Source organism: Nansenia antarctica (genome assembly GCF_963989245.1).
Source record: "Nansenia antarctica genome assembly, chromosome: 14".
Taxonomy (NCBI): Eukaryota; Metazoa; Chordata; class Actinopteri; order Argentiniformes; family Microstomatidae; genus Nansenia; species Nansenia antarctica.
The window spans coordinates 21,964,346-21,980,784 of record NC_137684.1 but is presented as its reverse complement, the minus strand read 5'-3'; the positions used below and the strand labels follow the sequence as shown (position 1 = coordinate 21,980,784).

At 43.1% G+C, this 16,439-nt stretch overlaps 3 protein-coding genes across 3 annotated transcripts; 2 read left to right on the top strand and 1 right to left on the bottom strand.

Annotated features, from left to right (window-relative positions):
• Positions 1 to 537: 537 nt before the first annotated feature.
• slc15a5 (solute carrier family 15 member 5) lies at positions 538 to 8,514 on the bottom strand (the record flags this gene model as incomplete). The annotated part of the gene is made up of 9 exons (XM_080544868.1): positions 8,265 to 8,514; positions 7,331 to 7,553; positions 3,284 to 3,453; positions 2,930 to 3,150; positions 2,426 to 2,612; positions 1,593 to 1,781; positions 1,326 to 1,457; positions 821 to 929; positions 538 to 688 (listed from the first exon to the last, which is right to left on the bottom strand). Exons 1-9 carry the CDS (start codon positions 8,434 to 8,436, stop codon positions 538 to 540), a joined length of 1,554 nt encoding a protein of 517 aa, XP_080400994.1. The 5' UTR covers positions 8,437 to 8,514.
• Positions 3,820 to 6,392, top strand: LOC308170118 (tripartite motif-containing protein 16-like; the record flags this gene model as incomplete). The annotated part of the gene is made up of 6 exons (XM_080544859.1): positions 3,820 to 4,392; positions 4,504 to 4,599; positions 4,737 to 4,982; positions 5,159 to 5,315; positions 5,533 to 5,598; positions 5,690 to 6,392. 6 exons carry the CDS (start codon positions 3,820 to 3,822, stop codon positions 6,232 to 6,234), a joined length of 1,683 nt encoding a protein of 560 aa, XP_080400985.1. The 3' UTR covers positions 6,235 to 6,392.
• A 3,346-nt stretch (positions 8,515 to 11,860) lies between the features above and the next one.
• On the top strand, positions 11,861 to 15,855 carry ccdc34 (coiled-coil domain containing 34). Its single transcript, XM_080544867.1, has 7 exons — positions 11,861 to 11,865; positions 12,865 to 13,136; positions 14,354 to 14,489; positions 14,583 to 14,690; positions 14,800 to 14,958; positions 15,074 to 15,203; positions 15,384 to 15,855. Exons 2-7 carry the CDS (start codon positions 12,874 to 12,876, stop codon positions 15,578 to 15,580), a joined length of 993 nt encoding a protein of 330 aa, XP_080400993.1. The 5' UTR covers positions 11,861 to 11,865; positions 12,865 to 12,873; the 3' UTR covers positions 15,581 to 15,855.
• The last annotated feature ends 584 nt before the right edge of the window (positions 15,856 to 16,439 follow it).

Genomic DNA, 16,439 nt, shown 5'->3' with positions numbered 1-16,439 from the left:
TAACTCATAACAACATTTAACAATAATAGCCATCATCATGGTATTGTAATGGCTTTATTATGTATTTTTTTCTGACATTTTCTTTCTCCTATTTACAGTAATCTATGTACACATACGTACATTTGTACATAACAAACTCACACATTAATCATACATAGAAAAGAAAGTCCAAGTTCATACAGGTATATGACCACAGCCAGATACAGTATATTACTTTCTATATCAGTACATTTACATGCCTCAACATGTAGCGCCAGCACTACAGGGCTCAAAGGTTGTTGTAGAAGAGGCTGTGCTGTAGAATCACTTCATTTGATGTTTTGATTGGATTTTTGTCACTTACACATTGTACAATTGAGCAACACCTATAGGGTCAGTGTTCTTCTTGGACTGGTCGTGTTGTGTGGTGTGGTGTGGTCCTTACTATTTTCATGGTAACGTTACAAAATACAGTCATATGGGTGAAAATGCCTAATAAAGTTCAGTATTGGCTCCAACGGTTTATTACTCCTAGGATTCAAACTGGTTGTGTCAGGGTCACAAGATTGATTCCATGGAGGCAGTTGTATTGTAGAACACAGGCACAGTGTTGTAGAACCGCAGGTAGGTTTTGTACTGCAGGAGCTTCTCAGCCAGGGGGCTGGTGCCCACTCCCCTGCCCAGTGGCTCCACACTCAGGTCTATGTACCTGGGCAATAGAGGGATAGACAGTCAGATAGAGATGTGGTTTGTGTGTGTGTGTGTGTGTGTGTGTCTGTAATACAACTTTAACGATGTACTCTGAAATGTACTCTGAAAAACCATGTTTGAGATATTCTACCTGTAAGATATCCACCAGAACACCAGCGTGTTTATGGCCATCAACGTGGCTAAGACGAAAAAGAATCTCTCCAGATTCCCATCATGAAGTGTATTTGGATAGAAGTTACCTGTGGTCAGATGCATAACGGTGTTATCGGTGCTTTTAGGAGGGCTCTATACTGTTAAAGCAACAATGCCCAAGAGGCGGTGTAATGCATCATTGCTTACTTAATTGCTTACTTAATTATGGTGACATCAATTAATACGTACTTAATCACTTACTTCAGTGCTTACTTAATTATGGTGTCATGCATTAATGCTGTCACCCTGTTAATGCTTACTTAATCAGAAAATATGATTAAATGGTAACAAGAACAATGTGATAATTTAATTGCATCTACTATGTTGTGCCCTTCTTTTTTTAACCATAATAAAGACCAGTTGAATTAGCTGATGCCTTGTCATTGTGATTATTTCTCTTCTTAAGGAGGCAACAATACTGTCTAGCGAGCATGTGTTTTTACCTCCAGATAGCAGGTAGACCAGTTGGATGATCAAGGCGCCCAGGAAACAGCCCCCTCCGTAGGACAGAGTTAGGAAGTGCAGGGAGATCCCTCTTATATGGCTGGGTGTCAGGTGGAACGAGATGAGAGAGCCTGCCAAGGAAAGTAGAGAAAGAACGGGTTAAAGGGAAAAGAAAGGAATATTTGGTTTAGATGGTATAAACATGGCTCTGAGTTCCCCATGTGTAGCCAGAGAAGTGCGGCAGTAGAGAGGGCACTCTCACTCACAGGCGGGGGTTACCAGGGCCTCGGCCAGACCCAGCAGGATGTACTGAGGAGCCAGCTGGAAGCAGGCCATGGAGGACACCTGCAGAACCTTCCCAGAGAGGGCCTGCTCTACCAGGGGGTAGCCCTTCCTGTGTACCTCAGACAGGCCAGCCACCAGGACCGACAGGGCTGCACACGCATGACCCAGCGCTGAAAGGGAGGAGATGGAGAGAAGGCAGAAGATGGCAAATGTATGTATAGTATGTCAGGGCTCCCACGGGTCCTTGAAATCCTTGATAGTTTGTGAATAAAAAATAAATAAATCAAGGTCTTCATAGTTTTTGAAAATTGACATGGGTCATTGAAAGTGCTTGAATTCCCCCCTCTCTCTCTCTCTCTCTCTCTCTCTCTCTCTCTCTCTCTCTCTCTCTCTCTCTCTCTCAAAAAAGTATATATATTTAAAAATGTTTACTTAGCTCGTCAACTAGTAAATAAGTCTCTGTATTGCTTAACTTAACACATATTTCACAATATATTGTTTTGCTGTGCTGTGGTAGAGAAGGCAAGAGACCATCTAGTGTTCACACATTCAAGTTGTCTGAGCAGATAGTTCCTATTACCGGTATATAAATTGTCATCTAGGTCTGTCTCAAACTATGCCGTGTTGGGTCCTTGAACTTGAGGGAATTGAGTCTTGAAAGTCCTTGAAAGGTGCTTGAATTTGATGTTTCAGAAGGTATGGGAACCCTGGTATGTGTTTTGTTTCCGCATGTGTGTTAGTGTGTTAGTGTGTGTGTGTGTGTGTGTGTGTGTGTGTGTGTGTGTGTGTGTGTACACACTGTGTACATGCTTACTGATGATTCTGGCAGGGGACAGCGGTGTTTTCTCCCTGGACAGGTAGCAGGTGGTCACACACTCTATCAGAGGGGCCAGGAGCAGAAGGGGCAGGATGCTGATGACGTTCATGGCAGCGATGGGCAGCAGGAAGCCGTTCAGATGCAGGTTAGAGTTCATGGTCTGGATGTAGTATCCCGAGGGAATCTGTGGTCGAGTCAGAAGATATCCAAACTGTTTTAGAAGGTCGGACAAATGTAATGATAATATGCATTGATCATCACTGCAATGCGATGAGCTGTACATATATTATGAATCTAGATGGTCTCTTGTTGTGAGTATCTGAGTTCTTATCTTGTACAGCATGTTCAGTATATTGAGGAAATGTATTAGTGTATATTGTAATGCAGTGTCCAATTTTTCCATTTTTTTTAAAATGATCTACCTGCGTAATAAGTTACATATCGTCTGAGATGAATGTGTTGTGTGATAATACGAGGAACCTGATGCTCCCGTTGACCTGCCTGTGTGATGCAGGCTCGGTAGAGCAGCTGCAGACCATACAGGGGGAAGAGTCTGGCCAGGACTTTGACATTTTCCACGTGCGTCTCGCTGTAGCGCCCCCCGTTGTTCTCTTTGGCGCGGTCCAGCCAGCTGGCCACGTCCCCGCTCAGGTGGCGGTAGTGCAGGCAGCACATCTTCAGAGAGTTCAGGAACACCCCCAAAGTGGTTAGTAGGGAACTGCCTGCAGGGAAAACAGGAATGCATTCTCGTAAAAAAAAATATAACAGCTCATTTGAATTTGTTTTTCGGGATTTTCACTTAAACACTGTGTGTGTGTGTGTGTGTGTGTGTGTGTGTGTGTGTGTGTGTGTTACCTTTCTTGGGCCTGTAGGTGAGGTTGTTGCGGACCATGTGGATGGCGATGAGAGCCAGCAGCACAGAGGTGAAGGGGATGAGGAAGCCCAGGTTCTTGGCTACAGACTGCTGGATGTAGGCAATGCCCAGGAACACCACAGTCGAGTTCAGGTTGGCCAGCCAGTAGAACCTGAGAGGGCACAAAAATATGCTGTAAGGGTTGGAGTTGATTCTATTTCTATTCACCCAATTGGAAAGTGTCCTTAATTCTTAAAGATGGATTGTTCAATTCACTTCCTTAATAGTTAAAATGGGATTGGAACACAAAAAAAACCGCACACACAAATAACAAGTTACCTCACACCAGAAGGGGGCAGCAGTGGACAATGTTTTGGAATAAAAAGTCCAAAGTCTTAGTGTTCTGAGCATCTTGCCAACATTTAGAACCACACCCCCTCTCTGTGTACAAAGTGCATAAGGCTACTCCCAACTCAGCAGAGACTAGAGTAACAGGAAAACGAAAGTTATTTCTCTGCTGAGAAAGCAGAGATAGAAAATGGCGGACAATCAGGAACTTTTCAATTGTTCTATCTGCTTAGATCTACTAATGGATCCAGTGACTACTGCGTGTGGACACAGCTACTGCATGGTCTGTATAAATAACTATTGGAATCAGGATGATCAGAAGGGTGTCTATCGCTGTCCCCAGTGCAGACAGACTTTTAACCAAAGGCCTGTTCTGAGCAGAAACATCCTGCTGGCTGAATTGGTAGAGAAACAAAAGACAGGACGCCAAAATACACCTCCAACTCAATATGCTGAATCTGGAGACGTGGAGTGTGATGTCTGCACAGCAAGGAGAAAACTCAAAGCCGTCAAATCCTGTCTGACATGTCTGGTCTCTTACTGTGAGAGTCATCTAAAGCCTCACTATGAAGTGCCTCCCCTAAAAAAGCACCAGCTGATCAACGCCTCCAAACAACTACAGGAGAAGATCTGCCCTCACCATGGAAAACTGCTGGAGGTGTACTGCCGTACCGATCAGCAGTGTATCTGTTATATGTGCATGATGGATGACCACAAAGGCCATGATACCATCTCAGCTACAGCAGAATGGACAGAAAAACAAGTAAGACAATACATCCCTTAAAATAAGATATTCTTCATTACATTTTATTATGTCTTTATAATATGGCAGTTTCTACTAAGCACAGTGTGGGCTGTGATCTTGTTCCTCCAGAGGCAGTTGGTAAAAACAAAGCATGAGATGCAGCAGAGGGCACAGGAGAGAGAGAGGGATATACAGGAGCTGAGACAAGCGGTACAATCTCTCACAGTGAGTATCATCTTCTACAATCACTAAATAATCTACTCCACGGCTCCAAGTTCTTGTTGAACTGACAGTCAATGCTGACCACAAATGCACCATAACCTCACAGAAATGTCTGAAAGGGATTCCTTCCTGATTTTCAGGACTCCACATGGGTAGCGACGGATGACTTTGAGAGACAATGTCAAGAGCACGTCCTTTCGTATATCCACTCGATGGAGAGAAAGCGCTCAGAGGTGAAGGAGCAGATCAGAGCCCAGGCGGGGGCAGCCGTGAGACAGGCTGATGGACTGCTGAAGCAGTTGCAGCAGGAGGTCACTGAGCTGAGGGTGAGGGATGCGGAGCTAGAGCAGCTCTCCCACACTGGAGACATAATCGATTTCCTACAGGTAAGTTCTGTCTCTCATAAAGCTGACAAAACTATCACCAGGCAATGTCGTTAGATTGACGCCAGGTTACAGTAAATGTGTCACCCCTTTTTTTTTTAAATCTAAATTGCAAGATGTGACTCTCAGTTTGTTTGAAATAAATGTGTATTTGTCACTCTAATATTACTCTTTTACAGAGCTTCAAGTCCCTTAGTGACCCTCCTGGATCCATGGCCTCTCACAGGAGGTTTCAAGTTGTGACGAAATTTGTCTCTGAACAGAAGGGGAGAGTGGACAGTATGTGCAAGAACGAATTGGGCAAGATGTTCATTGTTGGGCTTGAGAGGAATATGTGTAAGTATGACAAGTAGAAACTTATGAATAATTAATGTTAGAGGTAACCAATCTTAAACACATAAAATGGGTTGCAGTTAAAAATAATACAACTCATTGTTCCCTTGTCAATACGAAAGCGGTCTAATTGCCTCTTCTAGATTGTAAGAGTCATATGATAATCTACTCTCTCTCTCTCTCTCTCTCTCTCTCTCTCTCTCTCTCTCTCTTTCCACAGTGACCATTAAGCACCCGTGTATATCTCCTGATCCAGAGTACAAAAAGAGAGAAGGCTTCTTAAAGTGTGAGCAATAATGTTTTTTTATTTTATTTTAAATAAGATCAACAACACAATAGCCAAGCTGACTCTGTCTGTTTTTCATCTTGCTCCGTAGACTCCTGCTACAACACAATGGAAGTGGATCCTAACACAGTGTGTGCTAGTCTCCAACTGTCCAACAGTAACAGGGAGATATCATGGGCTCACGAGGCCCAAAGCCACCCAGACCATCCAGACAGGTTCACCTTCTATCACCAGGCCCTGTGCAAAGTGGGTCTGTCTGAAATGTGCTACTGGGAGGTGGAGTGGGATGGGGGCATCATTGATGTAGCTGTCTCATACAGAGGGATCAGAAGGAAAGGGTGGGGTAATGACTGTGGCTTTGGACACAATGATCAGTCCTGGAGTTTAGTCTGCTCTCCGTCCAGTTGTTCATTCTGGCACGATAATAACAACAAAACCAAAATACCTGTCCCTTGTTCCTCCACAGTAGGAGTGTACTTGGACCACAGGGCAGGAGTCCTGTCCTTTTACAGCGTCTCTCACACAATGACCCTCCTCCATAGAGTGAGGACCAAATTCACTGAGCCCCTCTATCCTGGGTTCTGCGTTGATTTAGGATCAACAATGAAGATATGCCGGCTGCCAGCGGCCCAATGAACTAATAGTACAGACAAGCATGACCCTTTATTAAGTATTTTCGTATTTCATGTACAAATATTTGTTAAGTGCCACTGTAGGAGCCATGAATATGATTATTGGGTATTTAGTACGAAAAGCTAATGGGTTTATTATGAGCTTATTTGGTTTGTTTGTTTATTGTTGGAGAGAGAGGGGAGACAGGGACGTTGTACTTTTTGTTGACCGCATTTCATTGACGATTTGTTTGATATTATTTGTTTTTTGGTCGCTCTTGGATTTATGTACGTCACTGAGCTGGATTGTTTTATATTCAATAAATGCCCTTAAACGTACCTTTTCTCAAGCGAATTGTTTTTAGCGCGTCACAACTTCACCCAAACCCTGCTCGCGTCTCTCAGCAACTGGATTTTTGGCTAAATCTAGTCGCTACAGCCACAATTGTTGAATAAATAAGCAAATTGTATGTGTGTGTGTGTCCATCTGTGAGTCTGTGCATGTGTGTAAAATCCTCAAATGGTACAGATACTTGGATGATGTGTCTTAAAAATATAAGAACTGTTGCAATTTGTGTTATTCCTGGTGTTTACCCTGATTTAAAATTCTCTCTTGAGAATGACCTGCAACGAGTGTCTTTTTTTAATATGTGGATTGAGTTAAATAATGGTAGCCTCATTACCACATTGTACAAGAAAAAAAAACTGACCGTAACACTTTTGTTCTAGCTAGCAGTGCCCACCCTAGAGCTCTAAGAAATGGCTTACCTAAAAGTCAATTTTACAGACTGAGACGCCTTTGCCATTCTGATGAAAACTTCATAGAGAAGGCTCTGGAGGTGAAACAACGCTTCCTAGAAAGGGGTTATTCTACTCAATGTGTAGATGAGGCTCTCTCTAAACCTAGATCTGCCCTATTGAGAAAAAGTGTCAAAAAAGAAAAACATGATTCTGTGTCTTGGATCACCACTCCTCAGGCTCATATTACACTATCCTGAAATATTGGCATATCTTGACTACAGATCCAGACCTCATGCAGGTCTGCTTTATGCCTGAAGAAGGTCTATGACCGAAAGCTTGTGCTGTGCATGTGTGTATTGGTGACTGAGGGTAACACCCACCAGTTGAAGAAGGAGAGGAGTTGGTGCTGGTCAGAGCCCTGCAGGTGGTACGCCCCCATGGGGCAGAGGATGGCTCGGATGCCCCCGATTCCCAGAGCGGCCGCCAGCAGGCCGACGTAGAACAGGATCTGCTGCTCTCTGGGCTCCAACTGGTGGGTCATGTGATGTGTGTCAATGTAGAAGTCCTCGAACGGAAACGCCACCACTGGGAGCATGGCCGTGCCTAGACGGAATTGAAGTTGTTCATCAGGTTTTATTCATTTCATTAGGGGCACACATTTGAATGTTTAGTATTGTTTGTGACGGGAACGTATGTACAGAATGTTTAGCCATACAAACACTATAATACTACATGCCAAACAGGTGAGATCAAACCATGAATTTAAATTGGTCAGTTTTGATCTGTTAATTTAAGTTCAGTATCTGTGTCAATGTTTCATCACACCCAGCATATTCAATTCACACAGTATATAGAAGGGCTGAATTCCCTCAGTAGTTCAGCTCGACTGCGTATTCCCACTACAACTTTGTGGGTCAGGCTGCTACACCAAGGTGAGACAGCATCCTCAAACACTGAGTCAGCATTAGTAATGGGGTTGACTTGAGCTCACATCGAGGGTCAAACTGCTTGCATTTAGCACTGAAGCAGAGCTATTTCTAGCAACCTGTGATTCAGAATGAGTAATCCAACAGATCCACACATGGTGCATTCTCACCCACTGAACTCAGAACAGAAGAGACATATAAATATTTTCCTGAATTGGTGAAACACAGCTTTTACAACTGAACCAACCAAACACTGAATAACTTTGTTAGAACCCACAACCCTGTGCAGAGTCAAATGTCAAACAGCAGATTATAAGTCTTCAATTCCCCCCCAAAATATGAATTCTCCTTCATCCCCTCAAAAAAACAAGAAACAATCCTGCCTTACCGAAGAAATGGAGGAGAGCACACAGATAGAGCACCTTGGTCCTCCCTAGGCAGGTTTCAGCAAACCACCCCACCAACACAGGGGTGAACGTGCTGGCCCCCACGAAGCACAGGTTGACCGTGGCAGCCTGGTAATTTTCATAGCCCAGCTTCACCGTACAGAAGAGGATCATGTTACACACAATCCCAAAGAAGGTGAACCTCTCCAACAGCTCCACCAGCAGGACGCAGATGATGACCTGGAGCTTCTTGCGGGACTGCTGTGGTTGGTCCTGGGTTGGTCTCCAGTCCGGGGTCCTGGAGGGCCGACGCGGGGTCCTGGAGTCCCGACGCGGGGTCCTGGAGTCCCGACGCGGGGTCCTGGAGTCCCGACGCGGGGTCTTGGAGAGCCGACGCTGTTGGTTCCCCTTCTCCGGCAGCCCCTGGGCGTCCACTGCCACCATCATGCCTGCCTGTCTGCCTGTCTCGCTATGATTCAGAATGTTAGAACAGAGAGAACACCAGAATAGAACACACCATCCGTCCTTAGAAGGCAGAGTGACCAGAAGGCCAGGGCTGGAATTCTACACCCTCCTGTGAGCCTGGAGTGGGATACGAGTCATGAAAGGCTCCGAGAAACACATCTGCATTCTGCACGTGCTGGGTGTTGTGTGCTTGATCTTGCGGTAGCTCAGGTTTGACTGCTGCCCATGATGGACCCCCACCAGTTGTTTGTTGGGGGGGGGGGGGGGGGGTGTCTCCCATGCACACGTGCCAGTGATGGGAGCAATTTAGGAGGTGGCCCTGACATATTTTCTAAATGAGATTCAGGGTACTCTCATATACACCGTGTGCTGTCTGTTGATCCTTATGCAACAACAAGTTTACTTCGTCACAATTAGTTTGTGTTTTACCTCAAGGTAGTGTTAGATCTTACTGATTGTCTAGCAACATTTATGCCTCTGTCACTCAGACACACACATGACACAGACCCACACACACACACATACTCTATTCTCAGGTCACTCAGACACACACATTCTGTTCCTTCCAGGTCAGCCTGCTCTTCAGGGGTAGCAATAACGTCACAATATGCAGCAATCACGCCACAATATACAGACTCGAGAGGTTGTTATCTTGAAGACCTTGGGGGTTAGGCGCCAGAGCTCAGACAGAGGGTGGTCAAGAGTATTTAAGCCGGTCTGTATGTCATAATGATGTCGTTGAATGTCGTTGAATGCCGAATGCTGAGATACTGTGCTGATGGACCATTCGCTGACTGTCTTAATAAATCAAGTACAGAGATTCCGACCCGTGTTGAACATTCTATTTTCTGGTCAAATCGTGTATGCTGCGCACCTGATCTATTCTGAGATGACAACGCATTTAAGATCACGAAATCCTCAATAGATTGATCCATTTTACATCTAATTACCGACAAGAAGATTCTACAGTAGTCAAACGATCAAATCATGGATAATAGAAACGGGCTAAGTGTATGAACACTTTCTAAGACACAGCTGTGGGTAGATGTTGTAATTAGTTTTTCTTAGATAACCTTCATCTATTCTAATCTTTCATAACTAAGAAACAACTTTTTTTTAATACTTTTCTTTTCTTTTCTTTTTTTACATGAATAACAAAGAACAAACCCCCCCCCCCAAAAAAAAACAGACAATAGTTACTTTGTCCATTAGTCATAATAGATTCAGGGAATATCAGTATCACTCTCAGTCCATCTTGTCCTCAGAGGAAATCAACAAGGTTGTTGTCCGTACAGGAACTCTGTGTGCCCCTATCCAATCTCTCAGTCACAAACAAACAGCTTTAAAGCAGCTTATATAAAATAATGGTCTGTAATACCACATGAGCAAATGACAGCTAATTGAAATCGAGGTCACCACAGACACCTTGAAAATATCACACTCATCTGTGAGTGCAGTCATCCAAAGTGGAAGTTCATTTTGGTTTACCCTGAAGAGGTGCCGCCACAATTAGACAGAAGATGTGAAGAAGTGTGAGACCCTGAAATGTCAGAGCTGTGGCTATGGTCAGAGTCAGCTGGCTGTGGTCTGATATACAAACTGTCTCTCGCCTCTGATAAGAATGTATATATGTAACAATTCAATAACTGTTACATATACATTTATGTATAGAGTTTAACAACTGTCAGTTGTCAAATGGTCATTGATGCCGGACACACAGGAATTGATATCTCTTGGATTTGGATTATTGAACTGGGAAGACAAAAGAGTGTGTCTTCATAGAATAGCAATGGGCGATCTGCACCAATAGATTTCCAGGACATCAATTCATTGGCTGACCATAGATATTAACATCATAAAGCCCAGTTGCAACACTCCATCAGCAGAGGTCATATTCAACATCTGTAGAACATAAATTATTTTTTAAATTGAAAATCAACAAAATACATCACAATACACCGAACATGTTTACCCCCCCCCCATCTCGGTTGAGAAGCCAGATAAGCCAGATGAATACAGATGGATGGTCTACCTCCTCAGTAGGTCTGTTATTACAGAGGCAGCCCCTTTCCACATTTCCAACGTAGGGGCCTTGGCTTCGTTTACCCAGGCCGTGGACAGTTGCATGACCACATCTTGAAAGTATTCCAATCACTTTCGAGTGTGCAATTTAGTAGTGTAGTGGCAATGCTGTTGGCTGCAGTTAGGCCAGCAAGACATATCTTTTTTCTTTTTTTTAATGAATTTCCAATGCGTGAATCATCATTAAGTGAAAGAGGAATTGGTTCCAGCGGTACAGGCTTCATCATATCAAACAGACTTCATCATATCAAACAGACTTCATCATATCAAACAGAGTTAATGCCACTTTCAACCAAAAGTCATAGACCTGTTTCATATGGAATCTTACAAGTGGTGTATGGTATGCCCTTTGACACAGCTTGAAATGAATGTTTTTCACGAATGGAATAATGTTCTTCCAAATATTTTTCCAGTTTATGTCCTCATCCTCAACCGCCAAGTCCTTCCACCAAGCCCTAATCAAAGGTAGGTCCTTCTGTGTTTGATACTGAAGCTGTGAGTATATGGCTGACAGAAGTGCTCTGAAGTGCTACCCATCTCACGACTGGATGCATTTGTAATTCTGGAACTCCATTACCAAGTGCTGTCTGTAATTGAAGGTACAAAAAGAAAGATATCCATGGCAAATCGAAAAGTAAACACAGTTCTTGAAAACTGATAAGACCCCCTGCCCCTGAGTTGAATATATCCCCAAAATTATTCACCCGCTTTGAGGACCACACTGCTGATTCCCTGACATAATATTTCTGTTCTGCCACAAGGGGGTGTTCAGGTGCCATGATTAACTACAATATTAGACCCCCGGGGGCCGGGCCCGCGCAACAACCGTCGACAATTTTTTTTTAATGTCCTCCGCTAGAACCCCACCCCCCAGAATGTAGTTAACAGTCAATCAAGCAAACAGTAACACGTGTCTATCTCGCTGGCTTGGAACGCTTGTCGCTATGGTAACCGCAGCGTCTGGCTGGGAGCGTCGTTGCCTGCGTGGTGCATCATGGGAAAATAAACTGTTTACAATCACAACAGAAGTCAGGAGACATGCGGAGGGACACTCTGGTAAGATTGTTAACTTATAACCCTTTTAACACATGTTCTAAACATCGAAATTAGAGTCTGTGCTAAGATAACAAAGAAAGTACAAAGCGTAAAGAAATACGAAGCAGAGCATTTACCAGATAGCTACATAATATTAAACGCATTAGGATTTCTTAGGAGAGACGTTTTTGGCTAATCTCTCTAACATTAGCCAGCTAGCTAAAATAGGCAAAGTATTTTTCAAACATGCACATACATAACTTTGAATCAGCTTGTGCTAGTGTTGTTCAAAGTTCAGTTTCTGATCCCTCGTCGTAAAGATTTGTTTGGACAAGCTACTTGCTAGCTAACCACCTTTGGACTTTTCTTTTAAAACGATTAAATCACTGCATTAGCTTCGCTGCATTAGACCTACTCGGCATTGATACTGCAGAGAGTCCAGCGTGATCTGTGTTCTCTGCATCTGGTGGTCTTTCTTAAACAACAACAAAGCGCTCATCCCGCCACACAGTCTTAGGAAAACAGCTGATGCATGGGGCTGCTGGCGAAATGTTACCACCCTCAGATTAATCGACGAAGTTATGGATGACGATCCATGGCATGAGATCAGAATGATAGTTTAATGAATGAATGAATGAATGAATGAATGGTCTTTATTGTCATTGATATAGTACAGGTACCAAACAACGACATTTGGGAGGGGGGGCTTCCCTGGTGCTTGGAAAAAAATACTAAAAACAAGAAGGGAAAAAGAGCTGGTTTACATAAATAAAGGCTATGTACACTATCCACTATACTATACAAATAAAACACTGTGCTGTACTCTATGCTATGCTTTAACCATGTTTTGAAGCTAAACAGTATTTCTTTACAATGACATTGTTGGCAAAGTAAAACAAGCATATTTGGGGGGGTAAGACAATTGAACTAAACTCATGAATACGTTATATTCTTCAACATCAATGTATGTGACAATCCCAGATTGCCCCTTTAACTTGAGTCACTTGTTTTTATCATTAGGTTGCAAAGATGTCAACCTTCCCTGCCTCCGCCTCCAAGAGTTTCAGCTCCACACCTCGGAAAAACGCAAGCAATGGCAATGACCTCCACAGACCCAAGGATGTGGACTATGAGTATGACTCGCCTGACGAATCCACCTACTCCTTACTCTCTCCCATCTATCATGACAGCTATGAGAGCGATGAAGACCTGCACGCAGCTCATCCTCACGTCCATCAGACAGACACCTCAGCCTCACAGAGTGAGGACGCCAGACCACTCTCACCTGTCAGGTATGGCTGGGCATAGGCTACTAGCTGGAGTAGAGTATAGGTCTAGTTTCATTCCTCACTTCTGGTCAGAGACTGATGCGTAACTCAGGCGTTAATAGATGTATCATTTAAATTAAAGGATTGGTGTCATTTATATTGTGCTGTTGACCTAGTGAAAAAGGTTCAATTCTGCCCTGTCATGTTATGATGGTCATTTAAGCCATGCTATTAACTTAATAGGTATTGAGGTCAGATAGGTATTGAGGTCTTAATAGGTATTGAGGTCAACAAACGACTAGGCCTATGTAAAGATACACACACAAATACACTGAACAGAAATATAAATGCAACACTTGTTTTTGCTCCAATTTTTCACAAGTTGAAATCAAAGACCTAAGACTTTTTCTATGTACACAAAAGGCCTATTTCTCTCAAATTGTGTTCACAAATTTGTTTAGATATGTGTTAGTGAGCACTTCTCCTTTGCCGAGATAATCCATCCACCCGACAGGTGTAGCATGATGCTCAAAACTTGGGACATCTGTGGCATTGTGCTGCGTGATAAAACTGCACATTTTATAGTGGCCTTTTATTGCGACCAGCCGAAGGCACATCTGCGCAATAATCATGCTGTCTAATCAGCATCTGGATATCCCACACCTGTCAGGTTAGTGAGTAAGGAAGTAAAGCTTTATTATAGCATACAAGAAATGCAGCTCAAAGTGCTTTACAACAGGGAGATAAAAACATAAAGTGAATATAAAAACATATACAGGCATAAAATGAATATAAAAGCAGGGGAAGTAAAACAGTAAAAAAAGAAGGTAAAGATAACATACAATAAAAGAAGAGAAACAAAAGTAAGAAGTAAATAGATAAAACATTTAATATTGGATTATCTTGGCAAAGGAGAAGTGCTCACTAACAGATTTAAACAAATTTGTGAACACAATTTGAGAGAAATTTACATTTTCTGTACATAGGTCTTAGGTGTGTGATTTCAACTCATGAAAAAATTGGAGCAAAAACAAAAGTGTTTTTTGTTCAGTGTAGCTACAGTAACAACAATGGGCAGCTGGTCCCCATAGAGGCCTATAGGGTTTGTACTCCAGGTCCTGCATGCATAATAACAATAATAGATTTTATTTAAAAGCGCCTTTCTCAAACTCAAGGACACTGTACAGAGGAAAAATAAAGTACAACGCATAAAGAAATACAAATATCTGTATGTGTTTCAGAGGAGTACCACAGAAGCCCCCAGGGGGGACAGCGATTGAAGGGGAGGATCCAGCAGTCTCCCTCAGTGCCTGGGAGAGGTGGCTGGTCTGCAAGGCCAAAGAGGAGCGAATCAAAGTAGAGAGGAAAGCTGAGGAGGTGTGTATCATTAGGGTGGCAAAGTCTTCCTAAAGCAACCGAGTGTGAGTGTGTGACACTGACGGTCTCATCATGTCTCATGTAATGTTCCAGGAGCGCACCATGAAGGAGATACAAGACCAGCAAGAGAGAGAGCAGCGGAGGAAGCAGATGGTGGTGGAGGAGAAGATCCAAGAGTGGCTTCAGATGAAGAGAGAACACGTAAAACATTTAAAAAAAAACTTTGCTCCCATAGAGGTTATCATCAGAAATAATTACTTAACTCATGCATTGATGTCATCTTCTGTTCTGATTGCTTAACGACCACCAGGAGAAGCAGGAGAAAAGGCAGAAGGAGAGCCAAGAACAGGAAGAGGTGCAGAGGCACACGCAGAAGCAGATGGAGATTGAACAGAAAACAGAGGAGAAGTACAGAGAGTGGCTACGGAGGAAGAACCAAGAGAAAACGGAGAGAGCGAAAAAAGAAAAGGTAGGCCCTTCATGGGAGACAGTAAATCCATCTGATTCTGATGATGATAGCTTAAGGCTTTGTATTGAAACCAATCAGAGGTCCTGAGATGTCGATCAATGTTTTATTGTAACAGGAGGAGGCAACCAGGAGAGAGGCAGAGGAGGGGGAGCGGAAGCAGAGAGCAGAGGAGAAGTTTAAAGAATGGTTGGCAAGTGCTCAGGACAAGAGCCGACCCAGCCCCAAGGCATCTGGCTGCTCAAGAGGTAAGCTGTCATTATCATACTTAAATCCAAATTCTTTGCGTCTTACCTGGAAGTCAAATAGCTAATTCAGTTATCACTTTCACACAGGTGTTATCACTTTGAAGAAACACTTCAAGCATAGCACAAGCACAAGCATATATATTGAGTATTTATCCTCATGTATTTTCAATCTTCTTCCAGCTGGCTATGACGTCTCCTACCCATCGCCCAGTTTCTACAACCCTGTCCCATGGAAGCCCATCCACGTCCCACCACCAGAGAAAACACAGAAGAAGAAAACGGCACGCAAGAAACTTCAGCCTAAATACCTTCACAGTCCCAGCATCCCCCTCTATATGAGAGCCACTGTGAGCTCAGCTCGCCTGCAGAGGAGGTGACATGGAGGGGCTGAACTGTGACCATGTTATTGTATACTGTCTGGGTCAAGGTTTAGCTCCATCGAGACTCAACTGCTATATTAGTGGTAGTGGTTTCTCTGTATTTTATTTGAGCAACCTTTATTCTGTGTGTTATGGTAGCTTCAGTGTAGCTAAAACGTTGATTCATTTGGATATGAGTTGTTTCTTTGTGGACCATAAACAGATTGAAGGTTCATAAAGTGTATTTTATGATTTCTGTGAGGAAAATCTGGGATATTTCTATAATTTTCATCAGCATCCATTTTATTATGGCCTATATATATTTTTTTTTTTTGTGCAAACTTCTATCTGGATATATGAAACATATATGAAATTAAAAAAACTGTTTATTGTTCTACTTACTGTTCTTATTTTGTTATTATTAACAACATCGGTGGAGAGTAGGTCCTAGGTTGAATATTAGTCAATAACAAGATATTCAGCTATGTAGCTAAAGTCAGCTATGTACAGTAGCTAAAGCATTCCTCTCTAGCTAAAGCACTTTATGTGGAACAATCATGTGACTGTACAGTTACACACACACACACACACACACACACAGACACACACAGACACAGGAAGATGGTGGCTGAGGCCAGCATATGCCAGGACTGGTGTGCCTCTCACACTCACGGGCATTGTTCTGTGTCCAGCTGTGCCACTGGGCTGAGATGACGACAGAAAGGAGTGGGTGGAGAGAGAGAGGGAGGGGAGAGGAGAGGGTCTCTGATATTCAGAGCAGTAGACTATTCCACCCATCCACCTAACATCTCACTGAGAGGTCAATGTATGAAGCCTGAGGTAAAATGTATTCATTTACAAAGTAAATTGTATTCAT